Source organism: Bison bison, unplaced genomic scaffold (assembly GCF_000754665.1).
Source record: "Bison bison bison isolate TAMUID 2011002044 unplaced genomic scaffold, Bison_UMD1.0 scf7180017864213, whole genome shotgun sequence".
Taxonomy (NCBI): domain Eukaryota; kingdom Metazoa; phylum Chordata; class Mammalia; order Artiodactyla; family Bovidae; genus Bison; species Bison bison.
Window position 1 is genome coordinate 6,944,050 of NW_011494785.1, and position 21,413 is coordinate 6,965,462.

General features: G+C 39.6%; 1 protein-coding gene across 1 annotated transcript in view; it reads right to left on the reverse strand.

The window, feature by feature from the left end:
• DMC1 (DNA meiotic recombinase 1) overlaps window positions 1–20,544 on the reverse strand; it is a 35,573-nt gene extending 15,029 nt beyond the window's left edge. The window contains exons 1-12 of the mRNA XM_010845109.1: window positions 20,434–20,544; window positions 18,256–18,339; window positions 17,572–17,616; window positions 16,398–16,544; window positions 14,558–14,640; window positions 8,599–8,651; window positions 6,476–6,517; window positions 5,146–5,218; window positions 1,640–1,731; window positions 1,183–1,256; window positions 943–1,057; window positions 533–593 (exon numbers count right to left, since the gene is read on the reverse strand). Coding sequence (XP_010843411.1) covers window positions 533–593; window positions 943–1,057; window positions 1,183–1,256; window positions 1,640–1,731; window positions 5,146–5,218; window positions 6,476–6,517; window positions 8,599–8,651; window positions 14,558–14,640; window positions 16,398–16,544; window positions 17,572–17,616; window positions 18,256–18,306 — 836 coding nt within the window. The 5' untranslated portion in view covers window positions 18,307–18,339; window positions 20,434–20,544. The remainder of the gene's footprint in view (window positions 1–532; window positions 594–942; window positions 1,058–1,182; window positions 1,257–1,639; window positions 1,732–5,145; window positions 5,219–6,475; window positions 6,518–8,598; window positions 8,652–14,557; window positions 14,641–16,397; window positions 16,545–17,571; window positions 17,617–18,255; window positions 18,340–20,433) is intronic.
• Between the last annotated feature and the right edge of the window lie 869 nt (window positions 20,545–21,413).

A 21,413-nucleotide genomic window follows, 5' to 3' on the forward strand; every position in this document is an offset into this window, starting at 1 on the left:
GACATTACTTTACCAACAAAGGTCCGTCTAGTCAAGGCTATGGTTTTTCCAGTGGTCATGTATGGATGCGAGAGTTGGACTGTGAAGAAAGTTGAATGCCGAAGAATTGATGCTTTTGAACTGTGGTGTTGGAGAAGACTCTTGAGAGTCCCTTGGACTGCAAGGAGGTCCAACCAGTCTATTCTAAAGGAGATCAGCCCTGGGTGTTCTTTGGAAGGAATGATGCTAAAGCTGAAACTCCAGTATTTTGGCCACCTCATGTGAGGAGCTGACTCATTGGAAAAGACTCTGATGCTGGGAGGGATTGGTGGCAGGAGGAGAAGGGGACGACAGAGGATGAGATGGCTAGATGGCATCACCAACTCGATGGACGTGAGTTTGAGTGAACTCCAGGAGATGGTGATGGACAGGGAGGCCTGGCATGCTGCGATTCATGGGGTCGCAGAGTCGGACACGACTGAGCAACTGAACTGAACCAAACCCTTTTGATATTAACTTTTGTGAAATACAAAAGCAGAATATTGGGGCTTACGTCATAGTTGCTCCTGGGTCAGCAGTCATTTGATTGGTCACAAACACAGCTACATTATATTCTGCATCAAGAAATAAAATTAAGAAACTAAGAGAATGGCAATATAAATTAAAAGTTCATTGCTTAGATTTCAGAGTTTAGAAACACTGTGCCATGAATTTCTTTGATAAACAAGATTACATTTCTGTTTTTTCACTGTTAACATAAAGTTATTGTTATATTATTTAGGTACCTTATTGTTTTAGAATCAGTATTTCTGGTTTTAAAAAAGTGTTGTATCCTCATGAAGGAAATTTTATCTTTTAAAAAACAGATTGTCTCCTGACATTATTCTGAGCTTCTCTGCAAAGCTTATCCAGCAAACAGTCACAGATGCTATTCTGATATCACCGTTTATTTTAAACATCTACCTTCTGAGATTTTTTGGAGTCGTGACAACATCTGGGCCAGTTTTTGCTGCCGTTCAGCCAATTCCCCACGACCACTGAAATCCACTCGGAAAAGTGCCATTATTGAATCAATGATCTGTGCAAAATTAATGTAAAAATAAATAATGCATTTGGAAATGGAAGTTAATTTGAACTGGAGTCAACAGAAGAAAGATAATATGCTAAATAGCCGCAGATTGAACAGTATTTAAAAGCTTGTACCAGTAGCTTAAAGATGCCAGCTTCTTCATGGAACTTTGCTGCTACATAATCAAGTAGCTCCATCTGATGTTCACCTGATGGGAAATGCAGTGGGAAAATGTTATAAAAGCTAGAAGAAGCAGAGACTAAGATTATGTATGTCCTTGGAACTCGGCAAAAGAGAGCCCCTGAAGGATTTCTTAATTATGACTTTATTAAATATGGTAGCATACATACCAAATGATACCTTATCCAAAAGAATGTTACTCTCCATTTCAAAAACATAGAATAAGAAATAATTTGAGAACATTTCAATGTCTAAGGACTTAGATAAAATCTGTGGATTGACTAAATAAATCTGGAGAAAAGTAAAACAGAAGGAGAAAAGAATAATGTCAAAATAAAGCATCGCTCAAATAATACATCAATGCTGCCAACCTTAAAACAGCCTAAGCATCCAATTGCATGGGGTTCTTACTAGTATATGCACGTGCATAAAGTACATTGTCCAGGACTGCATTATGGTCTACATTGAAGCGATCAGCAATGTCCCGAAGGCGATCTGGACGGCTGGAGTATGCCAGATTAAGGATCCAATACATCAATTCCAAAAAGTTTAGACAACAACTACAAACAATAATGCTCGAAGTGAGTGAGAGGCAAAACACTCTACCTGCATAGGTATTCTGAGGATGCTAATAATCACCTAAAATCTATATCAGACTTTATTTTTCCTAAGTGCCTTAATTAGGTAGTAATAACAGTGATAGAAATAATGAGACAGTAATGAATTTAAGTATTAAATTATCTAATCTAAACAACCTTGGAAGTGAGTTGTTATGGCCTGTACTACATTTTACAAATGAGGACACTGACAGAGATTAGGCAAATGACTTAGAGGTAGGCAGCAAATCAGTTATAGGAGAAAAACTAGAAATTAAGATTTGTGAACCTCTTTTGTTCTCAGTTCTATAAAAATAGATCTCTTCTATGAAGATAATATCACTGAATTATAATTCAAGTCACTTCAAAGTGAATTAATTCACTCACGTTCCTCACTTGTTCAACACACAACAGTTTAATAGACCACTAATCACGTGCTGCCAATAAAGATAAATTTGACTACATGAACCAAAGGTTCAAAAAAGTCACTTTAAGGGTACAGAAAGGAATTATCACCATATAGTTTTTCATTTATTTCAGGTTTAAAATCCACTTTCTTCTAAAGGAGTTTTAATAACATTCTGAAATTAGTAAATTCATAGAGGGGACAAATTTGGTGTACCTGGAAAGGTATTCTGGAAGATGCTAATAATCACATATCTATCTAGACTATAAAGAGTATTAATAAACATCTTTTTAGGTCTTTGGTGATCCCAATATTTTCCAGAATGACATAAGATAAAATGCATGTCCATGGACTCATTTCACTTACAGTATTTGTGTTAATACTGATCATACTATGCTGTGCTGTGCTTGGTTGCTCAGTCATGTCTGAGTCTCTGTGATTCCATGGACTGCAGCCTGCCAGGCTCCTCTGTTCATGGGGATTCTCCACTCAAGAATACTGGAGTGGGTTGCCATGCCCTCCTCCAGGGGATCTTCCCAACTCAAGGATCAAACCCAGGTCTCCCGCATTACACGCAGTTTCTTTACCATCTGAGCCACCAGGGAAGCCCCAAAATACTGGAGTGGGCCGCTTATCCCTTCTCCAGGGGATCTTCCCTACCCAGGGACCGAACTGTGGTCTCCTGCATTGTAGGTGGATTCTTTACCAGCTGAGCTACCAGGGAAGCTTGTAAGGAACTATAAAGCAAGGACCATTTATAACCTTATTTGTTGACACTTGGAACTAGTTCAGTAAATGCTGAACTGTCTTTAGGATTTCCCAGTCATGCTGCTGCTGCTGCTGCTAAGTTGCTTCAGTCATGTCCGACTCTGTGTGACCCCATAGACAGCAGCCCACCAGGCTCCCCCATCCCTGGGATTCTTGAGGCAAGAACACTGGAGTGGGTTGCCATTTCCTTCTCCAATGCATGAAAAGTGAAAGTGAAGTCGCTCAGTCGTGTCCGACCCTCAGCGACTCCATGGACTGCAGCCTTCCAGGCTCCTCCGTTCATGGGATTTTCCAGGCAAGAGTACTGGAGTGGGGTGCCATTGCCTTCTCAGTCCCAGTCATCCTACAGCACTATATATGTTTTCTTCAGAGCTACAATGACAGCCACTAAAATCTACTGCTGCTGCTGAGTATACTCAGATGTTATTGGTAGACAAGTCAAAGAAGACAAGGAATTGGAAGAGATAAAAAAGTTTTTTTTCACTATGTCAGTTTTTATAAAACCAGGTGACTATATAACCAGGAATGTAAAGTTGGGCTTACGCTAAAGGGAAGTTCAAACCAATTTACAAATGTTTTTTAGCAGATCAGCATATGGAATTATCAGCATATTAACCAATTACCAGTGCAAGGCACTACGGAGGATTTAAGGAGTCATAAGATAATTTATGCCATAAGTAAGTGTAAAATATAATTATGTAGGCAAAATATAAGCACACAAAAAGAAAAATATCAAGATAGAGCAGTATACATGTAAGAGACACTGAAAGAATTACATTTCACTTGGGCCCTTGCATATCCTTGTTCCCCTGCATTCCCTCTTACATGACCTGGCTCTTAGCTGTTTCTACCATTCTGGATAAAATCCAAATTGCCAAACAAGTGGCAGATATTCTTCAAGAACAATTCCTCCCTCTCAAAGAACCATATTTAATCAACTATTTCTGAAACTAGATGAACTCCAGCTGAGCAACTCTTGCTTCAGTCCTATTGTTAAAAGGAATGTCTTCTGAACCTGATAGCTCCTCAAACTATTGTTATTTCTTCTATTTATTGGTTAATTACACACTACTCAATTCCTTACTGTTTATTTGCAACAAGCTTCCATCATCTTTCTTTACCGCAAATGGTCTCTTGGACTCCTAATTGCAAATCTCAGTGATCCTTCTCAGTTTACACCCTCTCTCTGTGTGGAACCCCTTTTCTTCTTAAAAAAATTTTTTTTTTTTTTTTTGTGGCAAGGGCTTAGTTGCCCAGGACATTGGGATCTTAGTTCTCTGACCAGGGATGGAACCTACATCCTCTGCCTTGAAAGGCAGATTCTTAACCACAGTCCATGGAATCACGAAGAATCGGATACAACTAAGTGATTAACACATACACATGTATACATATGTATGTATATGGGCTTCCCTGGTGGCTCAGTGGTCAAGAATCTACCTCCTAATTCGGGAGATGCAAGTTCAATCCCTGGGCTGGAAAGATCCCCTGGAGAAGAAAATGGCAAGCCACTCCAGGATTCTTACCTGAGAAATCCCATGGGCAGAGGAACCTGGTGGGCTATAAACCATGGGGTCACAAGAGTTGGACACAACTTAGTGACTAAACAATCACAACAATATACGTGTGACTCATTGGAAAAGACTCTGATGCTGGGAGGGATTGGGGGCAGGAGGAGAAGGGGACGACAGAGGATGAGATGGCTGGATGACATCACTGACTTGATGGACGTGAGTCTCAGTGAACTCCGGGAGTTGGTGATGGACAGGGAGGCCTGGCATGCTGCGATTCATGGGGTCGCAAAGAGTCGGACACGACTGAGAGACTGATCTGATTGATATATACATATGTGTGTGTATGTGTACACATATATATATATAAAACTGGGTCACTTTCCTGTATACCTGAAACTAACATGACATTGTAAATCAACTCTATGTCAATAAAAAAAAAATACACAATTCTTAAAAAGATTTAAGAGGAAAAAAGTGATTTGAGAACTCAACTAACAAATGTTTCCCCTTGTTTTTTTTTCATTATTATTGGTTTACAGGATAGTTATAAAAATGACATATTTCAAATTCTCTTTTATAGTAATAGTACTATATCACACTATTGTTTGCAATGTGCATAAATAAAAGGGTTACAAAGTATTTTCTGTATCGATGAAAATAATCTTTCCTCCTGAGTAGCCGCCGGCTCCTGGAAGTTGAGCTGTCACTAGGAAGCAATTAAAAATTAATTAATATTAACAAGAGTGAATAAACTCTGTACAAATGGATATACAAATTAACATGGGATTTATTCTGGTTGCAACTCTCTAGCCATCTAGCAAATAATAGTTTCTAAATAGCATGCTATATTTTTATATTACTAACCAGTGGTAAAATTATAAGTATTCTTCCAGCATAACAGTAATTCAGCAAAGAATGTATCTTTCACAATGGGAGATATTCATGAAATTTAGCTCTCCTAAAGAACAGAACTAGAATAACAAGGTCCAAATACATAAGACAAGGGACTATATTTAATATCCTACAATAAACCATAATAGAAAAGAAGGTATATATGTGCATAAATGAGTCACTTTGCTGTACAGCAGAGATTGGCACAACATAGTAAATCAACCATATTGTAATAAAAAATTTTTTAAAAAGAACAGAGGTAGAATTTAAATATTACTTTCTTCCTATAAGAAATAATCACAAATATAATTTATGCTATGTAACTCATTTAAGTAACTTTTCAATTAATGGATGCATTACTTTTAAATGTATTTTCTTTATATGTAGTACTAACACTAAGGAATTATTTTACATTAAGCACACACATTATTTCATTTATTTTTCAAAACAATCCTAAAATGGCCCTAGCATTATTCCTATTTTACTGATGGGGAAAATCTGAAAGGTGAAGCAACTTAACCAAGGTCATGCAGCTATTAAGGGTAGAGCTATTTGGATTCCAGAATCCCCTTACTAAACACCCATTTTCCTTCTACTTGGGTCTAAGAAATACAGTACAATGACTTTATGTAAAAGGAGATATTTTTGCTTATTTTAAGTCTTTTTTTAGTTCCACCCTTACTCTATGGAAAGTAAGGAATTCTAAAGCCTTGATAGATTCTGTGATATTCTTATAAACATGATATACAAAAGACAGAATAGGAAAAATTGAGGCCATGAACAAATACCTCTCTCCACCAATACATTAATATATCCATTCACCTCCTCCCTATTTCCATTCAGGTGTTCAGGGTGCAGTACACACAACATGGCCTCACGTATCACACATTCACAGACCAGCTCTGGTATTTGTGTAACCGTGGGGAGTTAAGTAATCTCTCTGAGTTTTAGTTTCCTTGCAAGTTTGTTCAGATTATATGAGATTATATAAAGTACCAGACACAAAGTAGATTAGTAAGTAATGGCTATGATTATTATTGGTATTGCTATCATTGTTGTTATATATCCTTACCACAGAGGGTATGAGAGAGTTGGGTTTTTCCAGTTCGAAATTCTGTGAAACACAGGGAAAAAAATAGTTAAGAGTTAGATTATTTTCATAAAGACTAGATGTGGTCTTAGAGTATGGTTTCCTTTTCCAACTGTCAAATCTCATACACGAAGTGCCTCTATGTCATGAATGGATTCTACATATATGAATACCAGTAATAAAAATAACTTTTTAAAGGTTTTCTTTTTCAGAACTGTCCTTTAGATGATCAGTTCAGTTCAGTTCAGTTCAGTCGCTCAGTCATGTCCGACTCTTTGCCACCCCATGAATCGCAGCACGCCAGGCCTCCCTGTCCATCACCATCTCCTAGACTTCACTCAAACTCACGTCTATTTGAGTCGGTGATGCCATCCAGCCATCTCATCCTCTGCTGTCCCCTTCTTCTCCTGCCCCCAGTCCCCCCCAGCATCAGAGTCTTTTCCAATGAGTCAACTCTTCACATGAGGTGGCCAAAGTACTGGAGTTTCAGCTTTAACATCATTCCTTCCAAAGAACACCCAGGACTGATCTCCTTTAGAATGGACTGGTCCAGGGGACTCTCAAGAGTCTTCTCCAGCACCACAGTTCAAAAGCATCAATTCTTAGGCGTTCAGCTTTCTTCACAGTCCAACTCTCACATCCATACATGACTACTGGAAAAACCATAGCCTTGACTAGACAGACCTTTGTAGGCAATGTAATATCTCTGCTTTTCAATATGCTATCTAGGTTGGTCATAACTTTCCTTCCAAAGAGTAAGCGTCTTTTAATTTCATGGCTGCAGTCACCATCTGCAGTGATTTTAGAGCCCCAAAATATAAAGTCTGACACTGTTTCCACTGTTTCCCCATCTATTTCCCATGAAGTGGTGGAACCAGATGCCATAATCTTCGTTTTCTGAATGTTGAGCTTTAAGCCAACTTTTTCACTCTCCTCTTTCACTTTCATCAAGAGGCTTTTTAGTTCCTCTTCATTTTCTGCCATAAAACCCAAATTTTTCTTAGGAATAATCATATAAATGAAAGTGTAAGGCTCCACCAAAGGAAAGAGAGCCTGGAGTTTCCGCACTGATCTGAGATCCTCAAGGGGAATACCAGGGTGATCCTCAAATTGGTGGTATCTCCTAGCTACCAACAAAAGCAAATACTCTCTAGAGAAAAACATCCCCACTATACCAATTTAGGCCCACTGAACTTCAACAGATTAAAATTAAGAAATACGTTCACAAATATCAATAAACACACAAGAAGGTAAGTCATTCAAGTGGGTTTCCCAGGTGGCTCAGTGCTAAAGAATCTGCCTGCAATGCAGGAAATGCAGTTCAATCCCTGGGTGGGGAAAATCCCTTGGAGAAGGAAATGGTAATCATTCCAGTATTGTTGCCTGCGAACTCCCACGGACAGAGGAGCCTGGTGAGTTATAGTCCTTGGGGTCGCAAAGAGTCGGACATGATTTAGCAACCAAACAACAAGCCATTAAGACTGGGAGTCAACAGAAATAAACAAAAATTTATTTCTCCAAGTCAGCAGAAACATCAACACTGAACAAACAAACAAAAAAACAGATTTGGTTCTCTGAGGACTGAAAATAATGGAACTGTCAGGAGCAGTACATAAAATAGCTATGCATGGATTTCTTTTTTCTTTTTGGCTGCACCACGAGGCTTGTAGGATTATAATTCCCCAAGCAGGGATCAAACTCAGGCCCTAGCAGTGAGAATGCAGTCCTGACCCCTGGACTGCCAGGGAATTTCCAACTTTTTTTTTTAATAGAGGATACAACAAAGAGAAAAATCTATTCTCTATGTTCCTGATATATGCATTTCTTAAAAATATTAATAAGATCAGTCTCATTATACAACTACTTTCTGAAGGTATGAGAGGAAAAAATTTTCTTCTATAGGAATCAGAGATAAAAAGATGAAAAATGTCAATAAAACTCATCTGTTAATGTTGTAAAATATTTTAATTGTAGCCCAGAAAGATCTTGCATTATGACAACTGATATTTCATCATAAGTTCCAAAACAGATACAATTTATCATTGATATGGGTGTGTATACATACATATATTTTTCATATAACAAAATATTAAGCTTTTACCTACCTCCAAAAGCTTCTGTGATTGCCATGCTTTCAATTCCACCTCCTAGCAACTTACTAGAAATAGAAAGTAAGCTTCAGTAACAGGAACAGAAATAGAAATATCAAGAAAGGAGAAAGTGCTAATGTCATTGGTATTATTTCTATCTATGTACCTGATGCGAAGAACCAACTCATTGGAAAAGACCCTGATGCTGGGAAAGATTAAAGGTGGGAGGAGAAGGGGATGACAGAGGATGAGATGGTTGGATGGCATCACTGACACAATGGACATGAGTTTGAGCATGCTCTGGGAGTTGGTGATGAACAGGGAAGCCTGACGTGCTGCAGTCCATGGGGTCCCAAAGAGTCGGACACGACTGAGAGACTGAACTGAACTGAACTGATCTATGTGTCTTTCTATCCATCCAAGATAAACACACACTCTTGGCTGAACAAATGGCTTCCCACCTGCTTAGATCACCGGTTATACTGTGTATGGGCAGGGGGATCAACAAAACAATCTATAAGTCCTGCTGTTCCCACTCCTGTCTACCAACAGGAAATGAGCTATGCAGGCCTTCTATTTCATTATTCTTTAGAATTGAACTGAGGTTTGAATAAATGGTTTTAGTTATTAATTGGGTTCTTCATACTGTGCTGGGACTATGTTTCTAAAAGTCAACCAAATATCCAAATTTTTTAAAGTACTGAGAAACGTGAAAAATAGATATTAGGAGAATCCAGTGATTGTCACCATGATTGACGTATCTCACACAAGCCAAATTCTATGAAGAACATGTCAGAATAGAAAATATTCAAAGATGTGATAGGTACTGCTAGCAGTTAGAAAAATAACTGTCAGATTTTGACAGCATGTACTTAATTGGTAACTCAGTGATTTAGTGCATTTGATATATATTCCTGATATGAAAAGACCTAAAGTTAAATAATCTCAGTCATTCATTTAATGCAACAAATATTAACTATAGTAATTGCCCTAAGATCTGGTAGGAGCACTTTAAACATCTTTGTAGTTTGTATTAGCATGGCTTTTGGGACACGGTCACAGACCAGACAGAGCTCTAAGAGATATGGATAATTTAACAGACATACATTTACATAGTTTGAGAGTAACTTAAATGTAACTTGAAGCAGTGTTGGAAGTTGGCCACAAATTGAGAGCTGTGGACTTCAATGAGAAAAAGAAAAAAATCTAGATACTGACCCGCATAAACTGAATCTAAAGGACATGCTGGAGAGACCACTCCATTTGAAAGGCATATTTAGAGATTCTATATTTAGAATTTATTTAGATTTTTATTTAGAGATTCTGTAAGTCTACCAATTATTAAAGGAAGTTTTACTTGTCCTTCTTCATCTTGAGAAAAACCACCCTAAAACTTTGGCTTAGAGAAATTTTAGAGAAATGGCTATAGCCCTGGAAAATCTAAGATAAAATTTCTGGTGGATATTCTGAAAAAATGAACCCCCAATTCAACTGAAAGTGTACCCCAAATTGCTTGAGATAGCATTACTAACTGTTCCCTTGGGAAACTGAGGAAAATTTAGTATTAGGAATAGAAATGGTGCTTTTAAATCTTGAAAGATTTTAAAATAGAGACAAAAATCAAACTCATAGATTACTATTTTCATATTAAATTTGGGAATAAACTGTGCATACTTGGTACTTGAAAACTCTCATAGTTTGAGAATTTGACATTTTTATAACATATTAGCCTGTAATTGATTAAATGATATAAAGCTGCAGCTTCTAAGTTGATAGCTAACTTTATACACAGTATTTGAACATTTAAGAGTGTCTAAGACTCACTATACTTATGTTTAATTTATTAAATTTATAGGGGCTTCCTTGGTGGCTCAGATCATAAAGAATCTGCCTGTAATACATTAAATTTATAAGACATTCAACTAATTGAAAAGATTTTAGTAATTATACAAGCAAAGTTCTGAGGAGAAATATAATAAATTTATAAATATAAGTTAAAATATTCAAGGAAATTTGGTTAACCATATTAGAAAAGTTCCTTAAAATTTGTCAAATTTATAAATGGGCTTGCAGCTTAAGAAAAAATATATTAAGTAATAATATATACTGCTGCCGCTGCTTAGTCGCTTTAGCTGTGTCTGACTTTGTGCGACCCTATGGACTGCAGCGTGCCAGGCTCCTCTGTCCATGGGATTCCCTAGGCAAGAGTACTAGAGAATGCCCTCCTCCAGGGGATCTTCCTGACCCAGGGATCGAATCCAGGTCTCCTGCATTGCAGCAGGCAGTCTTTACCACTGAGCCACAAAGGAAGCCCTGATAATACATAAATAATAATGTATATTACTTAATAATATATAAGTAATATATAGAGTAATAATTTCTCTAAGCCAAATTTTAAAATTTGTATTTATTTATTTGTTTGTTCTGGCTGCGCTGGGTCTTTGTTGCTGCACGTGGGCTTTCTCCAGTTGCAATGAGTGGGGCTACTCTCTAGTATTTTTGGTGCTCCGGCTTCTCATTGCAGTGCCTTTCTTGTTGCAAAGCTTTGGCTCTAGAGCATGCAGACTCAGTAGTTGTGGTGCATGGACTTAGCTGACCCGTGTCATACAGGATCTTCCTGGTCCAGGGATCAAACATATGTCCCCTGCACTGGTAGGCAGGTTTCTTAACCACTGGGCCACCAAGGAAGTCCAGCCAGATGATTCTTAAACCATGATGTGGTAGAACAACTGGAGAATATCAAGTCATCATTTGAATCAAATTATTTTGATCAACCTGACTTGGACCAATTTGTCTTTTTAAAAAAATATTTATTCATTTTGGTTGTGTTGGGTCTTAGCTGTGGCACGTGGGCTCTTCTCACAGTGTGCAGGCCGCATGTGGGATCTTGGTTCCCCAATCAGGGATCAAACCCATGTCCCCTGCTTTGGAAGTTGTATTCTTAACCCTGGACCACCAGGAAGGTACCTGACCAATTAGTCTTGGAGCAAGATTTCCCAAAGACTCTTCCTTAGCTGTTATTTGAACAAAAGGTTCTGTGATTTTAAAAATTTGAGGCAATGCTAGGTTAAACAGGTGTTTTACTTCACTGTAGGAATTCAGACCCTTTAATAAAATGTATAAATCTCCGAGAAATACAGTTTATTGCACTTCCCCAACATATTTTACTATTTGCTTATTCAGTCAATTAGTTATTCCACAAATATTTACTGAACATCTAGTTTGTGCCAGAGAGCGCTTTATGCACTTGGAGTGATGTGTGTATGTGCTCAGTGCTCAGCTGGGTCTAACTGGAGTAAAGCAGTGAACGAAAGAGACAGGTCCATCACTTTGTGGAGCTTAAATTCTAATGAGAAAACAGACAATAAACATAAGTAAGTAAAATACGTGGTATGTCAGATGTTATTAAATGGTATGAATAAAAATTAGATCTGGAAAAGGGATAAAAGATGCAGAGGATGAAGGTAGGAAGTTTTCAAATAAATTTTCAAAGAAAATGATCACAGAAGGCCCATGTGAGTTAGCAAAGACCTGAAAAATCTGACAGCAAGCCAGGTACATAATGAGGAAAGAGAGTTCCAGGCAGAGGGAATGCTAAGTGCAAATGCCCTGAGGTTGGAGTGTGTCTGCTATTTTCTAGGAATAGCAAAAAAATTAGCCCAGTTGGTACACAGTAAACCAGAAGACAAATAAGAGCTTAGATTTGAGATTAGGGAAGATTTTTGGCTTTTGCTCTGAGTGAGCTTGGGGAGTCATTAGGGTGTTTTGGACAGAAGAGTATTATGATCTGATCTATGTTTTAAAAACATTGTTCAGGGGCTTCCCTGATGGCTCAGTGGTAAAGAATCCTCCTGCCAATGCAGGAGACATGAACGAGTTCAATCTGTGGTCCAGGAAGATCCCACATACTGCAGAGCAACTAAGCCCTGGTGCCACCACTGTTGAGCCTACGCTCTAGATCCCTGGAAGCGCAACTACTGAGCCCACGTGCCACCACTTCTGAGGCCCATGAGCCCTAGAGCCTGTGCTCTGCAACAAGAAAGACCACCATAATGAGAAGCCTGTGCACTGCAATGAAGAGTAGCCCCTGCTCCCAGCAACTAGAGAAAAGTCCGCCTAGCAATGAAGACCCAGCACAGCCAAAAATAAATAAATAAAATTATATAAAAAAATTTATCCTGCCTTCTATGTGAAGAATAAATGGTAGGGGCAAGGTCTAAAGGAAGGAAACTAGTTAGAAGTTATTATCAATAATCCAGAACAGATATTAATAGATGGTTTAGGCCAGTGAGGTAACAAAGGAGAAGGTTGTGAGAAGTAATTAAATTTACATTTTTTTCTCCCTCTCTGTACACATATAGATACAAATAGGAAAAATATACATATAAACTTTGTATTATGAAAAATTTCAAACATAAACAAAAGTAGACAAAAAACATTATAATAATGAACTATCATGTACCTATCCCTCAGCCTCAACAGTTATCAACCATGAACTCATGGCCAAAATTTTTTCCATATAAACTGCCAACCACTTACCTCCCTTTTCATATTACTTTAAGCAGATATTAGGCAACATATCAATTCATCCTAAATATTTCAGTAGGTATCTCTACAAGATGAAGACTCTTATTTTTAATATAACTGCATTACCATATCACATCTAAAAAATTAGTAATTCCTTAATATCAACATCTAGTAAGTGTTCAATTTTCAGCCTCATATGTCTTACTTCCTGTAGTGTGTTTGCATTAGGCTCCAAAATAAGATCTACGTATTGAGATTAAGTGACATGTCTTTTAAATGCCTTTTACTCTCTAGGTCTTCTCCCTGAGTCCACCTCTTTTCTATTCTTTATAATTTATTTGTTGAAGAAACTGGTTGGTTTATTCTAAATATATTTGAAGACAGAGCAGACAGGATTTGTTAATAGATTAGAGTTAGCATGTGAGGGGGTAAAAAAGGCACCAAGGATGACACTAAGGTTCCAGACCTGACGATTAGGAAAGAGATCTGAGCTGAGGGAGATTTTAGGAGGAGCAAATCTGGGGCAAATACTAGAAATCTGATTTGGGACCTGTGACGTCTGAGTTGCCTAGCAGACATTCAAATGGGGAGGCATATTTGACTATGAAACTCTTTTTTTTTTCTTGGAGTTTTTGTGAGGTCAAGGTTTTGAGGAATACTTTGAGGAAATACTGCTTTGTTCAAATTGCTCTTGGAAACTTCTCTAACTTATGAAATAGTAATTCTGCCTACTAAGGCAGGGAAAAAAAAAACACACACACCGTAGTCAATTTGCATTGCGAAGATGGTGACTATGTCTTAGGAATCATAAGATGGTAAAAAAAAAAGGTGGGGAGGAGTTAAAACTGCTGATGCTGAAAAGCAAAAACAACATTGGATTATTTCCTCTAAAATATTCACTCTAACAACTGAATTTTAAAAAATATTTCTTTGGTTGTGTTGGGTCTCAACTGACCCTCAATGCAGCGTGCAGGTTCTTTTAATTGGTTGCAGTATATGGGATCTAATTCCCTGAGGAGGGGTGGAACCTGAGCCCCTGGCTCCCCTGCATTGGGAGTTCGCAGTCTTAGCCACTGGACCACCAGAGGAGTCCCTAACAACTGATCTTTAAGGAAAACCAAAAGTGAAATGGAATTTCCTTGATCAATGGAGAATAAAAAGGAAATGAAAAGTTAAACTGATTTCTTTAATGGCTTATTAATCAATACAGACTGATTCAGAAACTACTTATACTTTGGGTCTGAATTTCTTGTAAAAAAGGTAATCCCATTTTTACAAGCAGTCTAAAATTTATTTGCTTCAGTTGCCATTTGAGGGGAAAAAAAAATTCTGCAAAGTAAGAAGCTATTTCTATTGTTTATAGTCAAAATAACAACTCGGACAGAGGAAAAGAAATGTAGTATTCCAAAGATTGTGCTTAGTGGTTATAAAAAATATAAATACATACTCAAATTCCTGGCTCCCAGTGGTGATATGGAAAACCATCTTCCTCTTCTCACTATACTCAAATGCAGTCAAGAATCCTGGTTCCTACAGAAAGACAAAAGGAAAGGTTCAAAAAAGATATTAGATGAGTATCTTAATTTCAAATGCTGCCAACAACTATATACTTGATTCTCGGTCATCATTTGCTATAAGCTACAGTTCATTTGTCTTTGAAGGCAGCACAAGATCATGGTTAAGAACACAGGCTCTAGAGTCACCTTACCAAGGTTCAAACTACATCTCTAACACTTATTAGTTGTGCAATGTGTGGTAAACTACTTAATCATGCTGTACTTTGGCTTCCTCTTTTGGGTCAAATGGGATAATAATAGCGTCTCTCTCATAGGGAAGCTGTAAAGGTTAAATGAGATACATTTATGGCATAAAGCAGACTCGTACTTTACTAAGTGATTCAGTTGATTTCATTCAATGATGCTGGCCCTCTGTGTTCTTTATTAGCCACTCCAGATAGTTCTGATACATACCACTGTACTATGAAATTAACTTTCTCTGTCTCTGTCTCTCCCTCTATATCTCAATCTCTTTCTCTAAGGAAAAACAGTTTCAGTTAAGAGAAGATTAGACTGTTGGTGCATTAGTGGGTACACGAGAAGGAGAAAGATTCTTCTCTTTGGTAATAGAATTACTTTCCAAAGGAAAGAAGACTAATGCCTTGAGCTATAAAGGAGCAGTTTAAATCCCAAACCCTGGGTACTGCACTAGGGCTTCCTTAGATACCCTGGCAGTTACGGAACTGCCTTGTGGGTATACAGCCCAAGAGTACTCAGAACATAGAGCAACTGAGTTGTGTTCAGACCAGTTCAGTTGTGTCCTCTCCAAGTTCAGGACCACACTGACACTTGCAACTGGAAGGAAAGAGGTAACTGTTGGTGAAGAGAATTTCTAGGACTTGGTGAGAATGAGACTCTCTTATACACATGTAGAAAAGGAGAAGCCTGCTCTTCTGCAAAGAGAGGCTTTGGCCTTTCTGCACATTCTTATTCCCAGAGGTGCTGCCTCCAGTGGCCCCCAAAAGTGCTACACAAAAACTTGGGTCAAAGGCATGTGCTTCTGCTTGGAGCCATCAGCGGCATAGGTCTCTTATGGTCTATGGGCCCAGGTACAAAGTACAGGTTTCACTTAGCTTTATGCTCAGGTGCCTCAATGAGCACATTCTTGGTCATATCTATCTTAACTGCACAAATGGAGACCCAGCCACTGTTGGTCTTTTTCAAATGCAATGTTCTCTTATCAAATGCCTATACCAGGAGAGAGCAATTTCTTTGGTGCTGAGTGCTTCACAACAGCCATATATACAATGTTTGAGGAGATAATGCAAAAAAATAAGGAGGAGGAAGGTAAAAAAAATATGAAAAGGAGGGAGTCCCTGGTAGTCCAGTGGTTGGGATTTGGTACTCTCACTGCTGGGAGCCTGGATTTGATCCCAGGTCATGGAACTAAGATCTTGCAAGCAGCACATCCTGGACAAAAAAAGAAGAAAAGAAGGAAAGGCAGAGGCACAGAAAAGGGAAAAGTGATATAAAAGGAGAAAAAAATAAAAGGTTTTGTAAAAAATGATTGCCTTCATAGTTTTCCTGGTCTCTTAACCTCTGTCTCATTTTTTTTCAGAAATTATTGCTTTGAAACTTACATGATGAAAAGTTAACATGGGGCATATAATGTATAGTGATGCACAGGAACTCACAGTTATCACAATAGTTTCTAGTGTACGTAATGAAAAAGGCTACAGAGATTCCCAGGGCCCATTTAAGCTAAAACAACAAAGAATGGATTTTGCTTACAATAAGCTTGTTGGCTGCCTCTTTAATCTTGTCCACTTTCGCTTCTGAGAGTCCTTTGACATTGCACAGGGCTCTTCTTGTTGTCATCTGTATCCCTTTGATGGTACAGATGCCTACTGACTTCAGTTTCTTAATGTCAGCCACATTCTGTAAGTAAAAGAATGGGTGCAGCAGATTGAGAAAATGCCAGCCTGAAAGGCTCCCCTACTATGTCATGTGCTTTCATGTCCATCTACTTCCATTATGATGCCAATTTTACACAAGCAGCCAGGTGGAACCCACCCACCATGTAGCCAAATGTTCTGGAAATATCTGAGTAGAACATACCCAGCATGCTGCCAAATGTTCTGGCTGTGCCCTGATTTCCCAAGAATGTTAGTGAGACCATGGCAATGTAACAAGGAATTCAAAAGAAGAGTCTGTTGGTAGAAAAGCTAACAAATTTATCACACATTCACCCCCTCAGTTCAGCTCCTTCTTTCTACAGAACTTCATTACCAGTATGTTCTTTAAAAATCTTTTAAGATTTTTTTCTTTACCCTTGGAGAATGCAAATAACTACATAACCAAAAAACCAGCATTTTCTCTTGCTCCAACTTTCTAAATTCAACTGAAAGAGAGTAAATGTGAGGGCTTCAAAGGGTAGTGTCAGAGAAGTTTTACTGTCAACTGATTGCTACTGAAATTCATCTAGCTTGTTACTTAAAGTCTGGATTTCTGTCATCACCGACTCGATGGACGTGAGTTTGAGTGAACTCTGGGAGTTGGTGATGGACAGGGAGGCCTGACATGCTGCGGTTCATGGGGTCGCAAAGAGTCAGACATGACTGAGCGACTGAACTGAACTGTATTTACTCTAATCACATGACACAGAAAGTAAATTTTCAGTAGATAGCTCTGAATGCCTCCCGTTGGACCAGTGGTTCTCAACTGTGGGCAATTTTGCCCCCTGGGGACACCTAAAAATGTCTGGATAAATTTTTGGTTGTCACAACCAGAGGGTTGCTGCTGGCATAGAGTAAGTGGTTAGGAATCAGGGATGCTACTAAACACCCTACAATGCGCAGGACAGCCACCTCAACAAGAAAGAATTGCCTGGTCCCAAATGCCAATACAGTCAAGGCTGAGAAACTCTCAAAGGGACAATTTCACAGAGTATTGAAAAAATACTTACAATTCCATGTTTTTGTAACAGGTCAATGTCTTGAAACAAAGATTCCTAAAGGAGATGGAACAGAAAAAAAAGTGTTAATTCTTCATATCCAACTGTTTCACATATTTTAAAGACTTAATTCAGCATTATGAGTCACTTCAAAACGCCTCAAATTCCGCTTCTCTAGACAAATTGAGGTAGGATCAATAATACTTTTTCAAATGTATTGATGCACACTTAAAAGCAGCACCAACACTGAAAGCACTAGGAAGCCCAATATGGCACTCAGCCCCCTGCAGTGGAAGCACAGGTCCCAACCACTGACCCCCCGGGGAGTTCCAACAGTCTCTCCAAACTCTTTAAGACCTTAATCCAAAAGAGTGGAACAACACAAGCTATTTTTAAATATGTTTTCTCAGTCTTCTCCACCAGACCTTGAACTCCTTCCTCTGCTATTTGGTACCAATATGGCCATACCAATTGTTAAATTATTAAAATACTTTCATGCCAGCTGCTAAGTAGCTAATCTTAGCTCCCCTTGCCAAACAAGTTGTTACATATTTGTAATAGTGCCTCTCTCCAGAACTGTTTTATTTCTAATAAATAAAAATAGTAGTTAAGTTTCTAAAAGTAGTTAACAGAGAAGGAACTCCATTTTTGTAGAATGAATGAATATCTATGTATCTTTCAACATTCTAGGCATACATCTTCATCTTGGAATCCTGGTTCTTCCAGCACAACTTGATCCTCCTTCATATTGAAGGGTGAACAGCAGAAAAATAATCAATTCTGGAAAAACAAGAAATATTAGTAAGTTGTCACAGATCATATAGTACAAAATCCTTTACCCGAGGAATTTTTTATTTCATTTCAGTCATCAAGGACCAGAAAGATAATTAGACAAATATTAGAGCCCCATGAGCCACAACTACTGAGCCCAAGCACCACAATACTGAAGCCCGTGCGCCCAGGGCCCGGCTTCACACAAAAGAAACCACTGAAATAAGAAGCTTGCCCACAGCAACTAGAAAAGCCCCTGCTGGCCACAACTGGAGAAGAACAGCAAATAGGAAGACCCAGAGCAGCCATACATAAATAAAATTAAATTTAAAAATTCCTTTTTTTTTTTCAAGAAAAAATAGTTTGGAATAACTAGGCTGCTGCTGCTGCTGCTAAGTCGCTTCAGTCGTGTCCGACTCTGTGCGACCGCATAGACGGCAGCCCGCCAGGCTCCCCATCCCTGGGATTCTCCAGGCAAGAACACTGGAGTGGGTTGCCATTTCCTTCTCCAATGCATGAAACTGAAAAGTGAAAGTGAAGTTGCTCAGTCGTGTCCAACTCATAGGGACCCCATGGACTGCAGCCTACCAGGCTCTTCCGTCCATGGGATTTTCCAGGCAAGAGTACCAGAGTGGGGTGCCACTGCCTTCTCCATAACTAGGCTGGCCTATCTTATTTCTCCTAAGCCTGTGGCATTATTTCTTTTTTCTGGTGTGTTATGTGTGGGTGAGGGGACTGCTGCTGCTGCTACTGCTAAGTCGCTTCAGTCGTGTCCGACTCTGTGCGACCCCATAGACGGCAGCCCACCAGGCTTCCCCGTCCCTGGGATTCTCCAGGCAAGAACACTGGAGTGGGTTGCCATTTCATTCTCCAGTGGGTGAGGGGACTAGTTTCATTTATTTCCTCAAAAATGGCCACACTGTATCTTTTGATACAGTATCATCTTTTGATTTCCTATAGCACAGTTAATCATGACTAACAATATCTTTTTTGTTGTCTTGGAAGGTTATTTAAGAAGAATCTTAGAATTAAATGTTGATATTAAACTTTCATATTTGTTAACAGTCTTAAGAACTTCGACCTTAAGTCTTCCTTGCATCCTCCCTGGCACCTAGAACTTAAATCTATTCTCAATAAAAAGATACTATTTTTCTCATGTACAAGGACTCCCTTCTGCTTTGGAATGACGAGGAGCTCTCTTGTAACATATTTTTTTTGTTTCATAAAACATTAGATGTATTTCATTTTATAATATTAACTAGCTTCATGATTTTAAGGTTTAAAATTATGGTGGATAGTCCATAGGGACACAAAAGAGTCCGACATGACTTAGCAACTAAACAACAATAATCTTTTAATGATAAAATATTAGGGCCAATAAGCAGATAAAGCCTTTGTTCTAAGTCAGGAATCTACAAAGCATGAATGTGTTCGTTAGAAAATGTGGTCCAAATAATCAGTTTTGCTCTATTTCATCTCCTCATTGAACACCAAACTAAGTTGGGGCCCAGCTCAGTGGGGAACAAACTTCGGAGGCAGAAGTAGGGTCGTTATCACCTAGTACAAGAAAGTATTCGAGGCAAACGAGGAGACAATGTAAACAGAATCTTCTGGAATGCGGTCCCTCACTCAAGATAGCTAATCATATACATGATAACCCCAAAATCTGTAAGTGACTGTTCTTTCTTTCTTAATGATTGTTCTCCATCTTTCTCAAATAGCAGTTGATGGAATGAACAGCTGGATCTAAAGTAGGGCTCCCAAACACCTTGGTTTAAGGCGCCAGAAGCGGTCCCTTACCGTGGCGAGCGCGGTCCAGGTCACCCTCCCCGCCTCCCCGCCCACCGGCCATTTTCCTGACACCGGACTCCCTCATAAGGGGCCCGAGGAGGCCTCTTCAAGACTTAGGTCCGACTTGGTTTAAAATAAGGATTCTGGAAATCCCCAAGAGCACTCGACAGGGTTGGGATGGGAGTCGAAAAGCACAAAGCCACCAGCCTAGGGCCCAGCAACGACCGTCGAGCAAGGCCTCAGAAAGGAAGCCCCCACTTCCCCTCACATTCTTCACCCGCCTTCCCCTGTTGCCATAAACACCACTCGTACCCACAGTCTCCCCCGGGTTCTCAAGGTATTCGAATCCCGCCCCCGGCCGGGGCTTTCTAGTCCTCAGGGATTCTGATTCGGAAACAGAACGCTGAGACACGCGTCCAACACGTCGCAGACCAATAGGTTTGGCGCCAAACTGCTAGTCTGGGCTCGCGCCTGGAGTGGGCGGGGCTAGGACGGTGTGGGGCGGCCCCACCAAGGGCGGGGCGAAGATTGAGAGGCGGGGCCCTAGACTTGGAGAAGAACGGAGGGGCGGGGCCGTGGGAGGGTCTTGCGGGAAATCCTCCAGGAGCCGCGAAAGAACCTGTGTGGGTGTCGCGCGGCGGTGAGGGAGCGACACTGAGGTGCAGAGAGTGCGCAGAGGAGAGGCGCTTTGGTGGAGCGGAGGCTGGGGCGTCTCTAGAGCGGAGGGAGATGTTGAGGTCAGGAACGAACTCTGAAAGGTGGCGCTGAGGCGATGCATCGAAATTAGGGGGTATTCATGGGAAATAGATGAGGAAACAGTGTCAGACTTTATTTTGGGGGGCTCCAGAGTCACTGCAGATGGTGATTGCAGCCATGAAATTAAAAGACGCTTACTCCTTGGAAGGAAAGTTATGACCAATCTAGATAGCATATTCAAAAGCAGAGACATTACTTTGCCAACAAAGGTCCGTCTAGTCGAGGCTATGGTTTTTCCGGTGGTCATGTATGGATGTGAGAGTTAGACTGTGAAGAAAGCTGAGTGCCGAAGAATTGATGCTTTTGAACTGTGGTGTTGAGAGTCCCTTGGACTGCAAGGAGATCCAACCAGTCCATTCTAAAGGAGATCAGTCCTGGGTGTTCATTGGAAGGACTGATGCTAAAGCTGAAACTCCAATACTTTGGCCACCTCATGCGAAGAGTTGACTCACTGGAAAAGACTCTGATGCTGGGAGGAATTAGGGGCAGGAGGAGAAGGGGACGACAGAGGATGAGATGGCTGGATGGCATCACCA